The sequence below is a fragment of the Brienomyrus brachyistius genome, chromosome 10, assembly GCF_023856365.1.
Source record: "Brienomyrus brachyistius isolate T26 chromosome 10, BBRACH_0.4, whole genome shotgun sequence".
Classification (NCBI taxonomy): Eukaryota; Metazoa; Chordata; class Actinopteri; order Osteoglossiformes; family Mormyridae; genus Brienomyrus; species Brienomyrus brachyistius.
The window spans coordinates 16,843,668-16,861,695 of NC_064542.1; the positions used below are offsets into that span (position 1 = coordinate 16,843,668).

The 18,028-nt window shown below is 42.8% G+C and overlaps 1 protein-coding gene across 4 annotated transcripts in view; it reads right to left on the minus strand.

Annotated features, from left to right (window-relative positions):
- The window catches only part of dock11 (dedicator of cytokinesis 11), a 64,125-nt gene that overhangs the window by 3,195 nt on the left and 42,902 nt on the right, over positions 1-18,028 (minus strand). For all 4 annotated transcript variants that reach the window (XR_007400287.1, XM_049027436.1, XM_049027434.1 and 1 more), the window contains 17 exons: positions 17,460-17,526; positions 17,080-17,127; positions 15,672-15,814; positions 15,071-15,186; positions 14,402-14,539; positions 13,993-14,175; positions 13,478-13,591; positions 12,800-13,015; positions 11,751-11,808; positions 10,624-10,730; positions 9,408-9,530; positions 7,734-7,847; positions 6,335-6,481; positions 5,405-5,615; positions 4,076-4,266; positions 3,755-3,855; positions 2,368-2,506 (listed from right to left, as the gene is read on the minus strand). Coding sequence is in view for 3 of the 4 variants with exons in the window: in XM_049027436.1 (XP_048883393.1) it covers positions 2,368-2,506; positions 3,755-3,855; positions 4,076-4,266; positions 5,405-5,615; positions 6,335-6,481; positions 7,734-7,847; positions 9,408-9,530; positions 10,624-10,730; positions 11,751-11,808; positions 12,800-13,015; positions 13,478-13,591; positions 13,993-14,175; positions 14,402-14,539; positions 15,071-15,186; positions 15,672-15,814; positions 17,080-17,127; positions 17,460-17,526 (2,216 nt within the window). In the remaining variant the exon portion in view is untranslated. The remainder of the gene's footprint in view (positions 1-2,367; positions 2,507-3,754; positions 3,856-4,075; positions 4,267-5,404; positions 5,616-6,334; positions 6,482-7,733; positions 7,848-9,407; positions 9,531-10,623; positions 10,731-11,750; positions 11,809-12,799; positions 13,016-13,477; positions 13,592-13,992; positions 14,176-14,401; positions 14,540-15,070; positions 15,187-15,671; positions 15,815-17,079; positions 17,128-17,459; positions 17,527-18,028) is intronic.

An 18,028-nucleotide genomic window follows, 5' to 3' on the forward strand; every position in this document is an offset into this window, starting at 1 on the left:
TAACTACGGTGCACTAGCAGGGTTGCTAGCCCTGGGACTCCCACGCTGGGACCCCTGACAGATGAAGAAGCTACCTGAGACACATACTAGGGTCGGCACATTTTTACCATTTCCAGGAGAGATTAATGGATAGGAAGTGCATTCACCCCCCCCCCCCCCCACCAGATTTGGAAAGTGGTTTTTATTCTAATTCTGATCCTGACCTCAGTGTCCATTACTCCAGTGGAGCAGACACAGTTAGGCTCTCGTCCTGCTGGATGGGTCTCAGTGTGGCTTGCCAAGACTCACGTCAAAACAGTGTCATGCAAAATGTAAATATACAGTAGCTTTCTAATACTTTATTAAAAGTGACATTAACACTTTTTCAAAGGGAAAAGTCTTTGGCACTCAGAATGACTCTTGTAGATGTTCAGTGCCTCAGCCTTTCCTAACTTAGTCTTAGTCGGCAATGCACGTCAAGCTAGACTGGCTTAAACAGATCTAACTTGTTGGACGCTGCTTTTCATGCTCCACTGAAAGATAGGATCTGTGTATTCGAAGCACTTCTGAGCTTGTTCGTTCACATCCACTCTCTAATTTCACTGATGAGAAGCGCGATGACCAAATGTTCAGAGAACGCACGCAACGCCGCTCCATCTCCCCGAAGACGTCGCTGCTTCTGTTTAACAGGAATTCAAAGTGACGACTCCCTGTACAACAATCGCAGGGTTCTGATGTTCCTGAAACTCACCGACCTCTGCTTGCTGCTTCCTCAATTCCCTGAACTGCTATCAGTTTGACTTCGCTGTGTCCTCTCCTAGAGGGCAGCATACTTTTCATACCTTGCCAGGCATGGACCTGCCCTGTTCCCTCAATGGGACTTACCTCCCCGGAACTCTTACAGCCATTGCAATACATGCTCGATGTTAATGACATGGCCTCCTGCTAACAGCATAACTGTACTGCTCTAAAGTGGGAGAATGACAATTACTTACTATATAAACAAGGACACAATAACCTTATCATAAGACACTAAGCATTCATTTCTCTGTTCAACTGTACGCAATGAACAATCAATCAATTATTTTGGCCAATATTGCGATTATTTAACAAGATTACTGACTGACTTTTGAAATATCATGCATTTTCTGATAAAAAAACTAGTCTTTTTAACAGTGGATTTACTTGAACTCTAAATATAATTAAATGATAAGCAACATGTGCTGGTGCAGTGAATGAATGCTTTGGGCATGTGCCGGGTGGTGCTTTAAATTCTGAAAAATCTTTGCAGATGTGAAAGAAATAAAACAGGGATGGAATGGGGTGCACTGGATTCATAACACAAGACAAAACGGGAGCATCATTGCGAAACGAAATGCGGAAGAATAATCATTTCATCTTGATTATTTTGTTTTGACAGTTGTTGGAACTTGTAACTGAAATTAAAATTCCATTAATTGCCCACCTTAAAAATCAATGACCCAAACTATAAAGTTATCACATTTATACACATACTTAGCAAGTACGTAGATTTCATGTCAATATTCACTTACACCCCAAAATGTACCATAAGAACATGGGAAATTTACAAATAAGCCGAAGTTATTTGGCCCATCAAGCTCGTTTGGGGAGAACTTAACTAATAGCTCAGAGTTGTTAAAATCCTATCTAGCTCTGATTTATAGGAACTCCATACTCTAACTACACTCTAACTAAAGAAGTGCTTCCTCAAATTCATTTTAAAATGTTCTCCTGCTAATTTCCACCTATGGCCACAAGTTCTAGTATTTAAACTAATGTTGAAGTAGCCATTTGGCTGATCAGCACCCAGACCTGTTAGAATCTTATATACCTGGATCATTTCCCCCCCTTAGTCTCTTTTGCTCAAACCTGAACAGATTCAGCTCAGCTAACCTCTCCTCATAAGACATTCCTCTAAGACCAGGAATCATTCTCGTAGCCCTATGTTGTACCCTTTCCAAGGTAGCAATGTCCTTGTTAAGGTATGGTGACCAAACCAGCACACAATATTGTAGGTGGGGTCTTACCATATAATTATATAATCGTAGCATCACCTCCCTTGACTTAAACTCCACACCCCTAGAGATGTAACCCAACATCCTATTGGCCTCTTTTATTGCTTCACCACACTGGCAAGAGTGGGACATGGAAGCATTAACATACACACTGAGGTCTTTCTCATAATCAGCTACCTTTATTTCAGTGGAACCCATAAAATATCTGTACTTTACATTTCTGCTCCCTGTACTCGTCCTTGTACAGATGGAAATATAATGTATCATCATCAGCAATAAGGACTGCATCCTGCACAAAACCCCTGGCTGTGGGATTCATTAAGGGAGGAATTGGAGGCCAGGTGCTGCATACCTGTTCATGAATGATGTCCGACAGCTCCTTCACCATGTCCTTAAAGTTAGCTTTGAGGCCCTCGTGGTACTCAAACTGATCTTCTTTGATCAAGCGCTCGTTGATGTCCAAGGCCACACTGCATGACTGAACAAAGCTCCTGCAGTGACACACGAGGAAGAAGCCAGAAGGAATGATATGATGAAAAGTAAATATCAAAATGAAACACGTTTTTTGGAAAAAAAACATTTTGCATTATTTACAATTGTTAATCTTTGTTAGAATTTAATGCAAAGGGTACAGAAGGAAAATCATATCTTTCCACAATGGCTTAAATATTAATTTGCTTATAGTGGGAAATAAAAATTGAAAAATAACAACTATTCACATATTTTCTCGTACATCCTCCTCACCCCGGTCCTCAGTGACCCCCCAGCCAGAGCATGTTTTTGTTCCACCCTAGCTCCACATTTTTGGTAATTGAAAAGGAGCAAAGACAAGGACTGTCTGGGGGGGTCCCCAAGGACAGGGTTGAGAAACTTTGATTTAAAGTATTTTGTCAGGCCTTAGTTTTAGGCTAAAGTTCATTATGACGTGTCAGGCTTGTGCTGGAGCACGAATGAATGCTCTGGGCATGTGCTGGGTGGTGCTTTCATTTCTGAAAAACCTTTGCAAATGCCAGTCACACAATCTTGCAACAATTGCCCTCATTCTCATTGTTCATTTGTAACCTAGATTAACTGTTAGCCTTTACCGCTGCTTTCACTAGTACAGTTAAGCCAAAAAAAAAAAAAACAAAGCATAAAGATATTGATTTACACAATTTGCTTGTGTACATAAAACAATAAAATTCATCCATCCATCCATTTTCCAAACCGCTTATCCTATTGGGTCACGGGGGGTCCGGAGCCTATCCCGGAAGCAATGGGCACGAGGCAGGGAACAACCCAGGATGGGGGGCCAGCCCATCGCAGGGCACACTCACACACCATGCACTCACACATGCACACCTATGGGCAATTTGTAAACTCCACTTAGCCTCAGCATGTTTCTGGACTGTTGGAGGAAACTGGAGTACCTGGAGGAATCCCCACGATGACACGGGGAGAACATACAGACTCCACACATGGAGCCCGGGCAGAGAACCAGGTCCCAGTGGTGAGACTGATCAGTGATAACCACTGTGCCACCATGCCGTCACACTTTAAGGATCGTGATTAATAGATAAATGAATATTTTGCATAGATAATAAAAACAAACACTCTAGAGCAGTGTTTCCCAAGCAGGTCCTCAGGGACACACAGACTCTGCTTCCTCCTAGCTGCCTGCCAGACGGTTCACATTTTTGCTCCCTCTCAGCTCCCTGCCAGGATTTGGCTCATTGTTCATGTATTTATAATGAACTTACCTAAAAATCTCTTTGAGCTCCTTAACTTTCTTGCTGCTATATTGGCTGGATTTGACATCATCTAGGAAAGTCCGAGCATAAGCCATGGGACCAGCATTGACCTGTTGAACAGAGGGAACAGACCCATCACCTTCCAAAAACACCTTCTTTTAGTCTTAGTTATGTTCCATATACTAACTCAAATTATGTCAGAAACACAAGGAATAACCCTAGACACACAAGAGCAGTGATACAAATCGCTAGTCCCTGATTCAGAGCATTGAGTCCCATCCTAGGTGGTGCCAGAGCACTGACTCACATCCCGTGTGACATTAAGGGTACCTGCACGCTGACGCAGCCCTGCAATTTCAGCTGCAGCTGAATCATATCCACTTCTGTGCTGGAGCAGAGCTTCTGCAGCTCAGCCGTACGGTCACGCATCTCATCAATGGCAACGTCGATGGGCTTCAACTCCACCTGCTTCTCTCCCACCACCTCAATCCTCTTTTTCACGTAGGGAAAGGTGTTTGCAGCTGCGGGGACGCGGGGGGGGGGACAAGCATGGTCCGTGACTTCAACAGAATCCTTGAAGTTTACGTGAAAGCTGAGGGTGCTTCTACAGGTATTTCACATGACACATTTTTAACAGCATTTACAAATCGAGATAATTTTGGATGAAAATCCTTTCCTAAGAAATTACTGCAAAAAAAAAAAAAAAGAAATTTTGAAAGAAACTGATTTTGATTGGTTCTACTCTTCATTCTTGTCTTCTAGCTGAGAGAAACTATTTCTGTTAGGTTAGATTTGGGTAAGAATAAGGGGGTGGACATGGACATTCTTTGGCCAGGTTTGTTGGTTTGCTTCATCCCCACTCCCATCCTAAATCCCTCTGTAGGGTCTGCTGGGGAAGGAACTGTACTAAACAAGTTCATCATAATTACAGCCTCATGCACTGTGTAATAGCCTGTGTACACTTGTTTAATTGCAGAACGCTATTTAATCTTCCTTTCCTTAAGGTGTTTACAGTATGAAAACAATGCATTTACAAAAAATTTATAAAATTACTTCAGTAAACAGAGTTTATTATGCTTTCCTCTTTTGGGGAACACTATCGAACTGGGTAATAACTTACTCACAAATGCTACCAAAACTACTAAAAAAGCCGCAGACACAAGGGGACATCCCTTCATATTAAATAATGTTGCGCACAAGACGATTTAAAGACACTCACAATGGTTTTTTAGCGTATCTTTAGCTAACATCTCAACAGCTGTAAGGAGAAGCACAGTATCTAAAAGAATGATGTGTGTACTTTTAACTGGATAAACAGCTAGCAAATATTTGTTCAGTAAAACCACACGCTTAATCCAAAAAAAAAAATAACTGGCACTTAGCTACTTTACTGTCTATGTGATAACATGTCCAAACCCTTTATGAACTCTCCGTGACCTTTGACTTGATAAAAGTTGGAAGGTGGATGGATACACTGATAGTCTTTATTAACATTTTAATTTTGAGTTCTATAAATACCTTAGACTGAACCTGTATACCATATTTATATATATCTCATCAGGATTGGATGACTGGTCCTGCCTGCTTTACCTGACCTATCGACAATGTCCTCCTTTACCTGGGTTCTCATAAGCTTAGCACTGCCCCCGCCACACATACTTGTCAGCACTGTCCTTCTCTTGCACTGCTCCTCTACACCACCGTGCTTCTTCCCAGACAGGGTATAGGGCGTCTCGAACACGAAACGGTTAATGTTGTGGCTTTTCTCAAAGTCTGTCTTCCTCTCCGACAAGTCCTTCTCATCAAAGTAAGGCTTCACGAAAGTGACCTGGATGTAAGCAAACTTTGAGTCCAGCTCCTTGGCATTTACCTGATGGAAAGCATTAAAAAAAAAGCCACTTACATTCGTGCACAGAGCAAAATGGCCATTGGGTTTTAATAAAATGAAACAGAGAACATCTACAGTACAGTTTGTGCAACGTCTGTGTGTGAGCATGCCTTAGTGGCCAAAGCCTTAGCTTTCTTCTTGCTCCTGATCATCATCATTTAGTGACTCATTGTTGTTTCTGTCTATTTTACTCCCCCAGCGACTCAAGACCTGAGATTCCACCGAAAAATACTTCTGCTTCCATAATTTCACACTTAAAGTGTAGCTGCACGTTACTGGGGGTTTCCCATGAATCTGCATTCCCCCACCCCCCACTTCCCAAGTTGGACACTGTGTTCTCACCGTCCTGCTGGCCCAAAAAGGGGAATACCCAGATAACCCTCTGCCTAGAGGTTCCCATGGTAGCCGGCTGTCCTCACACTTTCCTAAACGTTCCCCATAAGGACAGCATTCAATTCTGGAGAAAACTGACCTTGTGGGGTGTCCTCACATTTATCACGTTTTGTAGTGCCCAGTGTGTGTGTGTGCATGTGTTAATGTGAGAATGATTGCGTGTGTGTGTGTGTGTGTGTGTGTATGGGCGCTGTGTACATTAGTGAGTTCTGGTCTTACTTGGATCCTCAGCAGAACATCTGTTGTTTACTGAGGGTCACACAAAAAGAGTGACTCACATAAAACTAGAATTTTCAGAAGAACCACACCTTACTGGAATCCTGTATGATCTTCACATTTTCTACTCCGAATTTGTCTCCATACAGAGAAAGCAGGCGGTGGGAGATTTCAGATAAGCCAGTGAGCTTTGGCTCCTTGTAGATGTACTCCTTCCCATCCTCTTCCTCAAAAAAGCCCTGCGGACAAAATGGGCCTTCATCAGAAATACAAAACCTACAGAATGTCACTAGGAAATAAATTCTCTTAAGAAATGAAGTAATGCTACAGAACAACAGGCAGGGACTGTGAATGCTGGAGTGAATCTGAATGCTCGAAAATAAATGATTAATATTGGAACCTCGAATGTATCACATGGGCAGCATGGTGGTGCAGTGGTTAGCACTGTTGCCTCACACCTCTGGGACCCGGGTTTGAGTCTCCACCTTTGCAAGTTTGCATGTTCTCCCCATGTCGTCGTAGGGTTTCCTCCGGGTACTCCGGTTTCTCCCCACAGTCCAAAAACATGCTGAGGCTAATTGGAGTTGCTAAATTGCCCCTAGGTGTGCATGTGTGAGTGAATGGTGTGTGTGTGCCCTGCGATGGGCTGGCCCCCCATCCTGGGTTGTTCCCTGCTATCGTGCCCATTGCTTCCGGGATAGGCTCCAAACCCCCCGAGACCCAGTAGAATAAGCGGTTTGGAAAATGGATGGATGGATGGAATGTATCACACATCAAATGAACATTTAATTTATGTGCATATATACAGCTTGTAATCCAAGTTTGCAGTAATGAGTTTGGATGACATCATACACACCACTTTGGAGGGAAGAGTAAGGCAGCTGTTTGATTGTTCCTGGCAACATATGCTAAAAGACAGATGTGGACAGTTTAGATCCAGAAAGTTAAAATTCAGACCAAGATTTTGTTTCAGCAAACCAGTTACTGTAAATACTCTGTGACTTTGACTCTTTACACTCAACTGGTTAACTGAAACAAAATCTTGATCTGAATTTTCACTGGATTTTTTTCTGGACCAGAACTAGCCCCCGTGTATAAATAAAATGTTATTCAAAGGACTGGCCCACAAACCGATGACTGATAAGGACTTCAGGCTTTGTGTTATTGTTGAAGGTACACTTGAAATTCATAACGTGAATGAGTTGGCAGAATATATGCTAAATGTGAATTTAAACAATATCTTCTCATGTGCTTTTAAAAGGGGTTTGTGTTAGTGCCTATGGAGGCAGGTTATTGTGCTGCGAGTCCACAGAGGGTCTCCACATAAAATATAACTACTCTGTATTACTCAGTTGGCCATTTTGTTCAGGCCTAATTCACAAATCTACAGAAAACCACGATGTAGCCACACCCACACTTCCATAGAGGTCCTATCTTTTAGTTTTTAAACCACACCCACCCAGAATATTATAAAGGAGAGGCTAGACTGACCTGTCCATAAAAGGCCACCCTGAAGAATGTTCCCAGTAGCCTGCGACGCGTCTGCATGACCTCCAGGACCTTTTTGTAGGCATGCTGCAATGTTTCGTACAGTCGTCGCAGTTTCTGTAAGATGTGAAAAACACACGTCACTGGTTAATCGTCAATTCGGGAATCAACATGATGCTGATTCCTACTCATAAAGGCCAGGTACAGGACAAGAAAGGGCTAAGACCCAACTTATAATATAAACAAAACAAAATGTACATGACTGGTAAAGGCAAAGAACAGGCTATCAGGGACAGATCAGGAATACACTTGTGATGGTCACACTGCTGGGTTAGATAAGACTCCCATGCTAAAACTTGCGTAAGGTATCCATCCATCTATCCATCCATCCATCCACCCGTCCACCCGAGCTGGACCCTATCCTAGATAATATAAGGCAGAAGGCAGGACAGCACACATACACAAGCACACAGTAGGACCTGAATAGCCTTTCTGCATGTCTCTGCACTGTAGGTGGAAACTGGAGCATGAGGTTGGATACAAACACCATCAACACGTGTACTGCGGTTCAGGAAGCACACCACAGAGATGTCGGACACAGCAGCCGAAAAGCGGTGCATAAGCATAAACGATTTCCTGAAAGGACAGTAACTGCTGGATCCATTTTAACTCCCAAAAAGGCAGAGGAAGACAAGATACAAAGATAATTGTTGGTATGCAAGGGCATAAATTATGAGCTCCTGCCCCACAGATACAATCTGTAGATGGCAGTCCAAAATAGTGGGAGATTTAGAAGGTAAAAACCAGCAACAAAATATAGCAGCGTGGAACAGAAAAAAAGAGATAAAATGTTTTTCTCTTATGTGGAATGATAACACAGGGCTATGGAAAAAAAACAGAACTAAGACCAGAACAGACTTTAGCATTACTTAAAAGGGTTATTTAATGGGCCACATTTCATCATGTCTTACTATGTAAATAAATCTAATAAAAATCTTATGCACTTGTAGAATGTGAGAGAACTACTGTCACCACTACATTCCTCCCAAAGTCCAAAAATATTTTGTTAGGGGTGTCGCTAAATTCCCAATAGTGTGTGACTGTGCGTGTATCTCCCATAGTGTGTGACTGTGCGTGTATCTCCCATAGTGTGTGACTGTGCGTGTATCTCCCACAGTGTGTGACTGTGCGTGTATCTCCCATAGTGTGTGTATGTGCGTGTATCTCCCATAGTGTGTGACTGTGCGTGTATCTCCCACAATGTGTGACTGTGCGTGTATCTCCCATAGTGTGTGTATGTGCGTGTATCTCCCATAGTGTGTGACTGTGCGTGTATCTCCCATAGTGTGTGACTGTGCGTGTATCTCCCACAGTGTGTGACTGTGCGTGTATCTCCCATAGTGTGTGTATGTGTGTGTATCTCCCATAGTGTGTGACTGTGCGTGTATCTCCCATAGTGTGTGACTGTGCGTGTATCTCCCACAGTGTGTGACTGTGCGTGTATCTCCCATAGTGTGTGACTGTGCGTGTATCTCCCATAGTGTGTGACTGTGCGTGTATCTCCCATAGTGTGTGACTGTGCATGTATCTCCCATAGTGTGTGACTGTGCGTGTATCTCCCACAGTGTGTGACTGTGCGTGTATCTCCCACAGTGTGTGACTGTGCGTCTGCCATACCTCAAACTCGTGCCGTTTCTCGTAGACAGAAATGATGAGCTTTGCAATGTGAGTGATTAGCTCGTATCGCTCGGCTTTCCAGAGCCCATCCACACACACCTCCAAATGCTCCACCAACACTTCCTGTGAAGCACATAATTACCGTTACATGGCAGACCGTCAGCTTCCAGAGCTACGAAATGCTGGTTGTTCATTCAGAAGATGACGTCAAAATAGCAGGTTTTTATCACACTGAAGGAAACTTTTGGTTCCTTGTGTAGTATAAATATAATCTGCATCCCAATCAAACACACACACACACACATGCACAGATACTGTATATACAGTACCCTCTACAATTATTGGCACTCCTTGTAAAGATCTGTAAAAAGGGTTATTCTCATTCTGTAAAAAAAAAATCTTTCATCAAGAAAAATGTGTGCCACAATTATTGGCACCCGTGGAAATTATAGTGAACACCATGTAACTGAAGCATGTTTTCCATGTAAATTGTACATCTTTGAGTTGATTGGAGTGAGGAGGAACCTTCAAGGTGTAATCCAAATAACTAGAGTACAAATATTAGGTGACATAGAGTGCAAATTCCTTAAGTCATCCATCAACATTGGAAACATAAGAGAACACACAATCCAAAAAAGGTAGAAGTGTGTTGACATTCATAAGTCAGGGAAAGGGTATTAAAAAAAGCCACTTGTCTGAACATGCCCATTTTCTAGTACTGGAACAATGATAAACAAAAGTGGATGACTGGAACTGTTACAAACTTTCCTGGAAGAGGGCCCAAGTTTATTTTGCCCCCACGTACAGTGAGGAAAATTGTAAGAGAGGCAAAAAATCCCCAAGGTTCACCATTGTTGGTGAATTACAAGACCAAGTAAAATCTTGGGGTTACCACATGTGGTGGAGGTTCTGTGATGGTGTGAAGCTGTTTTTCTTCCAAAGAAGAAGACGCTCTGTATTTCCAACCTTATAAAATGAGACTCAGTGCTGTTATACTGGAAAAGGGAGGTTGTACAAAGTATTAAATGCACAAGTGAACATGTGTTTTTTTTCTCTTTAATTTCTTGATGAAGGATTTGTTTTTCATTCAATAAATTTATGTTAAATTTATTTTACAAAGATTTTGGATCTTTGTCATTTCGGTGTGAGATGAAACGACTTCACCAAAAGGTGGATTTTTTTACAAGGGGTGCGAATAACGTGGAGGACATTGTACCTCAGTGTAGTAGATGTCCTGGATGCCAGTGTCTTCCTTCATGGCTGCTTCCTCCTCAGTGTTGACAGTGATCTTCTTGAAGGCCACCAGGCCGCTAGGGAACGCTTCTGAGAACAAATAAAATAAAACCCAACACATCTGTTTACATGTAATGTGCAAACAAAATCTACTTTAATTATTTCCCTCTGATTTCCCCATGGTAACTTATGATGAAGACAGAAACTGAAGGATTGAGAAACTACCCTGACAAATATGAGACATATTTGCCATTTGCTGTTATTACATAAAATTGGTTTAGCTTACAATCTGAATATGCTTACTGCTTTTTGACAACAAAAATATGCTGTGGCTTAAAAAATGAATGTGGCCTAAAGTTGGACTGAAATGGCACATAAAAACTATTTTTTTTCAGTTTTATAGATTATTGATCCATTGTAAAACACGTTTAAAGGGTTATTTTCATTTCAATCCACCCCAACATCAGAGAGTGTATGAGAGGGTGTGGCTTTAAAAACCAGAGTCTGGCGGACACTGGTCTGCACAAACCCAGCAATATTGTTTGCCAAAGCATGTGGCCAAATGGCTTTGCATAACACTGAGACAGGAGGAGAGGTACAGACACAAAGCCGGGCTGTGAATTTCCACGGAAGGAGGGATCCTGTTTCCAACAGGATGTTCTGTGGCTGTTTTTGAGGCTGGGGAAGATGGTGGCACAGGAGGTAGTGCTCTCATTCGGCAACTGGAGGGTTGCAGGTTCGAGCCTTGGTTCCTCCTGACCCCATCAAAGTGTCCTTGAGCAAGACACTGAACCCCAAATTGCTCCCGGTGAGCAGGTTGGCACCTTGCATGGCAGCCTCCGCCACCGGTGTGTGAATGAGTGTGAGGATGGGTGAATGTGAGGCATGAAATGTAAAGCGCTTTGAGTACTCGTAGGAGTAGAAAAGTGCTATATAAATGCAGTCCATTTACCAACCCAGTTTATTTCTTCCTACAGGAAACCTTCTCTCTTTTCAGCGAGCTGAACCGAACACAAAGCCGATAGGCTGCTCACGTCGTGTGATTTATAAGGCTGTCAAGGCATGACAAGTCAGGACATAGGGAGGTGGGGACAAAAGAAAAGGCCTTACTCTTCCGGTACAGGTACTCAGCAATCAGCGCAGCGATGTGGACATAACACATGGCAGCCTGTGGATACAGTTGACGTTAATTGTTAGCATTTTGTTATTCATTTATCCGGCTGGCAAAGCTGAGTGAAAGCTGAGTCACGTCCCCCTGCGCATGTCCAGACATGAACCCACAGGTAGTCAGGAGCATAACACTGCTGGAAACTGTATGCAGCTCCTGAAGGTGTTGTTGGTTTAGGGCTGTCCTACTCACTCTCTCAAATACATACACTAATCTACAGAATTAAATTGCACCGGCTCTCAAATTTATCACAGTTTTCAGAGGACGAGCTTTTGGCCTGAACTCCTAAGAAGTGATTTCAGCCTTGAAGCTGTGGGTTTGCTGTACCGTGCTGTCTGTTGCCATTTGAATAGAATTTGAATCACTATCTTCTGAGATAAGCTGGACACGCATAATGCTGCGTATCTATAATGGCCTTCCGGGTTACGCGCAAGCAAGGCGTCATTCGCTGGCAATGCAGAGAATCTGGTTTGAGCCGGTTCCCGCTGTTGTTGTACGGTAAAAGTAAGTGGCCTTTTCATGCCTAACAGTGAATTTCCTTATTTTGATTCTACATAGTTTGGTAAATGTAATTTTTACTTTTAAGTTTAGACAGAATGACATTTGTAGGATATGCTGGTACCACTTTACAATAATGCTCCATTTTGCCAATAGTAAATGGTAACTCATTAATAATAATAAAAAAACTGTCATAAGTGTCGACTAATGATTTACAAAGTGTTACAACCTAATTAATAACCTGATTGCATACATTCATGAACCCTTTATAAGACTAGTACTGCTATAGCTCTATGGGGACAATAATGACATAACAAAACATTATTTAATGTGAAATGCGCACTGCACTGTGTTAGCAATTTTGTTTTCCAAACTGCCATATCGCAGCACTCCAGCTGAACATACACAGCTGCAGGATAGTGAAGAGCTGCATTTGGGCTGTAAGGAATGGCCTGATGGGCACTGCACTGCACTGCACTGCACTGCACTGCACCTCGGAGAAGTCGCCGTTCTTCACATGGGCGCGGGCCATGCTGTCCAGCCAGGTGCGGCGCAGCTCGGGCGTGCTGGCGTAGGAGCGGGCCAGGCTGTACTGCAGGTCCAGCAGCATCTCCGGGTCACGCTCGTGCTCCTTCATCTGCGCCGTGGCCATCAGCACCGTGCGGATGCGCATGGTCAGGCTTTTCACCTCCGCCGCAAATGCCGTCGACTGCGGGTCAGGGAGGCGCACACTCAGCATGCACAGGAAAACACCCCCCCACTTCCCTCATGTTAATGGTTTTAATATAGGGTACATATATTCTAAACACAGGGTGGATACTGGACAATTTCTTTGAAATTTTACTTTATGTCTCACTAAACATATGATTTTAATTATAAATACTAAAACGTAAAAGTATTATTGAAAGCTCAAGAACTGAAGCTTAAGTTTAAAAAACACAAAGGCAAAAATATACAGTATGAAACATGTTGTTGTTTTCCCTTTGTACCACTTAACCACTATCCACACATATGTTATGTATTAATGAATACATTAATATAAACTAACAGCTCACCCTCAGAGGGCAGGTGGGTTTTTATACTCCCCCCCCCCCCCCAATTTAACTTGCTACTCAGTGTGCACGGCCCCCACCACACCTCACCCACAGTGCAGTGAGCACAGGGGCTGTACCTTCATGGCCTTGTCGCTGTTGGCAAAGTTGTTGATGACAGACAGCGACTCCTGGAAGCGCGAGCTTCCTGTCAGAGCCACGTCCGAGATCAGCTGGCTGACGGCGATGATGATCTGATATGCCAAGCAAAAGGTCGCGATCCATCACAATATGTATTCGATAGACCTGAAAACTTTTCCATTTAAATTCATTCAATTCAAAAGGCCTCTTAGCGACGCAACATCTGTGCTCCAGCTGTAATCTGAAAGCACATTTACTTGTTCATGTGTTTGCATGTGTTTGTGTATCTTGTTTTGTATGTACGACCATGCACGTGTTCTTCTAAATGTGTTTATGCGGCGATCAAAATACAGGGACACTCAGTTCCTTTACGTCTGTGAGGACAGGAACAGCCGAAGGGTGACGAGAGAGCAGCGGAGAGACAGCAGGTGTGCCAACTGACCTGCAGGTGTGTGTGCCAACTGACCTGCAGGTGTGTGTGCCAACTGACCTGCAGGTGTGTGTGCCAACTGACCTGCAGGTGTGTGCGCAGGAAGGTCTTCCTCTTGGTATACTCAAAGTTGTTGCGCATGAGCAGGTAGAGGAGAGCAGCAGCCTCAGCACGCAGGGAGCTCAGCTTGGACACACAACACTTGAGCGTCTCGTAGCACAGTGCTGCGCACAGGGTCACCCGACCCTTGAAGAAGGCCAACGGAAACTGGCCAAGCACATGACATTATCACTCAGCACAATCGTCAGACTGATGTTTGGGTCTATGATGACACCCCCCCCCCACCTGTTATTACATCATAATTATTCATTCATCAAATACAAAATTATGCATGTACCCTTTTACACTTCATTCATTCATAGAGGCAACTTCCTTTAACTTGAAGGATCCAGACGCCCCCCTCACTGTGAACCTGGATGACTGGGAGCCTCACCTTGCTGATGAAGCCTCTCAGTGAAGCAAAGACGTGCCTGAAGGCGGCTTCTGACTGGCCAACTTTCAGGAAGTTTAGGTAGATATCAAACACCTTCTTCATCAGTGGGTTGTGTCCATCGCTTTCCAAAAGCTGGTTCTGAGGAGATCAGTCGGTTAAGCAACAAATTAAAAGGTAACCAGCAAATTGTTGTCATCACAAACATCAATATTAACAGTGGCTTGGGTTATATAAAAGCAAAATCTTTAATAGTAGTTGTATTAATTAATGCGAATGCGAATGCGAATATAATGTCACTGTGAAGTGCCAGTGGTATAGGTGTGTTAATGCACTGCAAGCAGCTGCAGAGGTAAGGAGCCACCTGACATGCAGTCGCAACATATAATTTGAAAATATGTAATACATGTATTGTGATGAATCAACCCTTACTTAGATAACATTCTTCAAATAAAGTTGCAATGTTCATTCTTGAGATTTTTAACCAGAAATTTTCTGATCTTCTTCATGTCATCCTCGATATGGATGTTCTTTATACTGGATTCCTTCTGCCACTATGGTATGAACTCATAAATCTCCACCGTAGAGAGAACTTGCTTATTGTTGTTTAACAATGGCTACATAATTGAGTAAACACAGTGACAAGAGCACTGCCATGTGACATCAACTGACCTTGAAGCTCTGAGTGAAGAAGGACATGACATCCAGGACAATCAGACACACTTCCGTAGACAGGTTCCCCTCTAGGAGGGCCTGGTGGTTGATCTCGGCCTCCGTCGGCCCAGCACCTAGGCCACATGCATGAGAAAGTTGTTGCAGCAAGATAACGGTTTGGTTTTGTAACTTGATGTGCGCAAATGTGTGAAGTTTGCATGTTCTCTCTGCGTCACACGGGTGTCCACCCGCCGTCCAAAAACAGGACTCCTTAACATCTCTAAATTGGCCATAGAGTATGACTGCATGCGGGTATGATTATGTGCCCTATGATGGACTGGCATCCTGGCCAAGATGTACTCCAGCCTAGGATAGACTCCAGACCACCCAAGTCACCCTGAGCAGAATAAGCAGTTAGAAGATGGATGGATAGATGGATGGATGGATGGATGGATGGATGGATGGCTGGGTGGATCTTCTATTAAGCATGAATTCCTTAATAAGAAACCAAAAAATCTACTGGAAAGCTCTGCAATGTACATGGAGAGTGAGGAGTTTCAGGTTATAACACACCTGTATTGTTCAGGGATAAAGTTGGATTGAGGGGTAAATTACAGACCTGGGTTCAGGCTGAAGGAGGTGTCCAAGGTGCCGAATTGCTGGATTTTGGCCTGCATGAGGCACACGCGACCGCGCATGACTGGCATGGTCTTGGACTTTCTTTCTGGGGAGAACATCTTGGACACCCAAGCATCCTGGCCCCTGAACATGCATACACAGGCATCACACAAAGCAGGAGCTTGATCACAGGCACCTGCTCCGCATACAGAATCTTCCTTTCAAAATATAATTAAAATAATTATATCTTGATTACAATGTCAATGGGTGATAATAAATGAAAAGCTGTTTGTATGACCCCACAACTGGCCCTATTGATTAGGGGTGGAAATCACAGACGACTTCCCGATACAATGTCATCAGTATACTTAGGTGCCAATTCAATATGTATTGCAATTCTGTATGTATTACGATTCTATGAATATCCTTATTCGATACTACGATTTTTTTCTCAATTTTTTTTCTTCTTTAGAATTTTTAAACCTTGAACATGTAAAAAAAAGTTGAGTGATATCGCTAACGTTTTATTCAATATCTGCACAGCTGAATTGAATATGAGTAAATGTAGCACATTCCAAATAAATACCCAAAGGCAGCATGCACAATGCAAAACGACTTCAAATGCAACAGTACAAATGTTAGCTTAAAATTAGAAGTTAACAAAAAGCTACATTTGCTGCTGTCGTAGTATAAACTCTACGGAGCTTTTATGCTTCTCCGCTGCCTTGTCTATCTCAGGATGATGTCTAGCAAAATGTGCCTATATGTTCATAGTATTTCGTTCGGGAGAACATTTAGAACGTAGTTAGAGTATGGAATAGTCTTCCTGCTAGTGTAGCACAAGCTAAAACCCAGGGTTCCTTTAAATCAGAGCTAGATAGTTTTAAGAACTCTGAGCTATTAGTTAAGTTCTCCCTAAACGAGCTTGATGGGCCGAATGGCCTCCTCTCGTTTGTAAATTTCTTATGTTCTCATGTACCCCAATACTTAACTTTTGCACGACAAAGTTTGGCTTATGTCCAGCTCCTCTTTACCATTTAAATTTTGAAAACCAAAAATACACACATTGGATTCAAGCCGTGGAGGAGCGGCACAAATCTGTTAGGTTGTCCGCCATTCTTATTATTGCTAAACAAAGCTAGAAAATAATTGGCTCCTACTACACGGAATGCTCTGCTGCCTGTTAATGTAGGAATAGCTTAGAATACGCCACCTGTAGAATTATTCAGGAACTGCAATGTTTCCCACCTCGAATCCAAACATATATAAATTATAAATTAATTTAAAAAATCGATTTCGGAGTTAGTGTGGCGATACATGAACAGCAGCATATAGATATAGTGATACATAACTGAATCGATTCCCCTCCCCCATCTCTCCTACTATTGTTTCCTGGGTGCTCCTAATACCTGCCAATGTTCCTCTTGCCAGCATATCTGAAGTGTACCAGGCATATCCTGAAAAACAACACAAACCCTAATATCAACCACAACAGCAACAGCAGAGTCATTAATTAAAATAAAGGTCATTTAGCAATCAGGACAATCACAGCAATGAAAATGTATATCTAATTATTTACACCAGATTTAATTACTTGCACAACAGAAGCAATGGTTAGGAACAAAGGCTGTGGATCCCAAGATGGGTTCTGCTGTTGTACCTGTCACTGAGGCACCACTTATCTGCACTATGTAATATGTGTAATAGCTGCTTTGTGTTCATGTCATGAAAACACTGCGGTCAAACAGAACTGACTAACGCATCACGCAGCACTCAGCAACCAACTTACTCTAACAGGCTGAGGAAGTTAGTGACATCTTGATGGGGGACCTTGTTCCAGTAAGCCTGCAGTGTGTCTGAAAAAGCAGAGCAGAGACGCACCATAATGAGCTGAAACGCTGCTCCTCACCGCTGATCCCCACCTCGCACTCTTACATAGGGTCCCGCCCTAAGCTGAGCCTGCTAGCCATTACTGCTCAGAAATACACTCTGTCTGTTACAGTTTTCATTCTGACAATTTGCACCTGGTGTACATTCCTACTTTTTCATGTTTTCACATCTATACATTTTATTCATATGGGTACTGATTTATTCACATGGGTACTCAGTTATTCATATGAGTACTCATTTATTTGAACTTTATTTATATCATTTATTCTGCTCCCTTTCTTCTATTCGTTTCCGTGTTTGCTGTCAGAATATGAGCCACTGTAATACCCTCATTCTACTTCAGGAAAAATTGCTTCACATCTAATCTTATCTCATCTTATCTCGTCTCATCGCACCAAAAATTCTTTCACTTCTTCTGACAGCTTGGGGAAACAATAACTAAACAGGTGGGAACCTATTCGGTTGGTG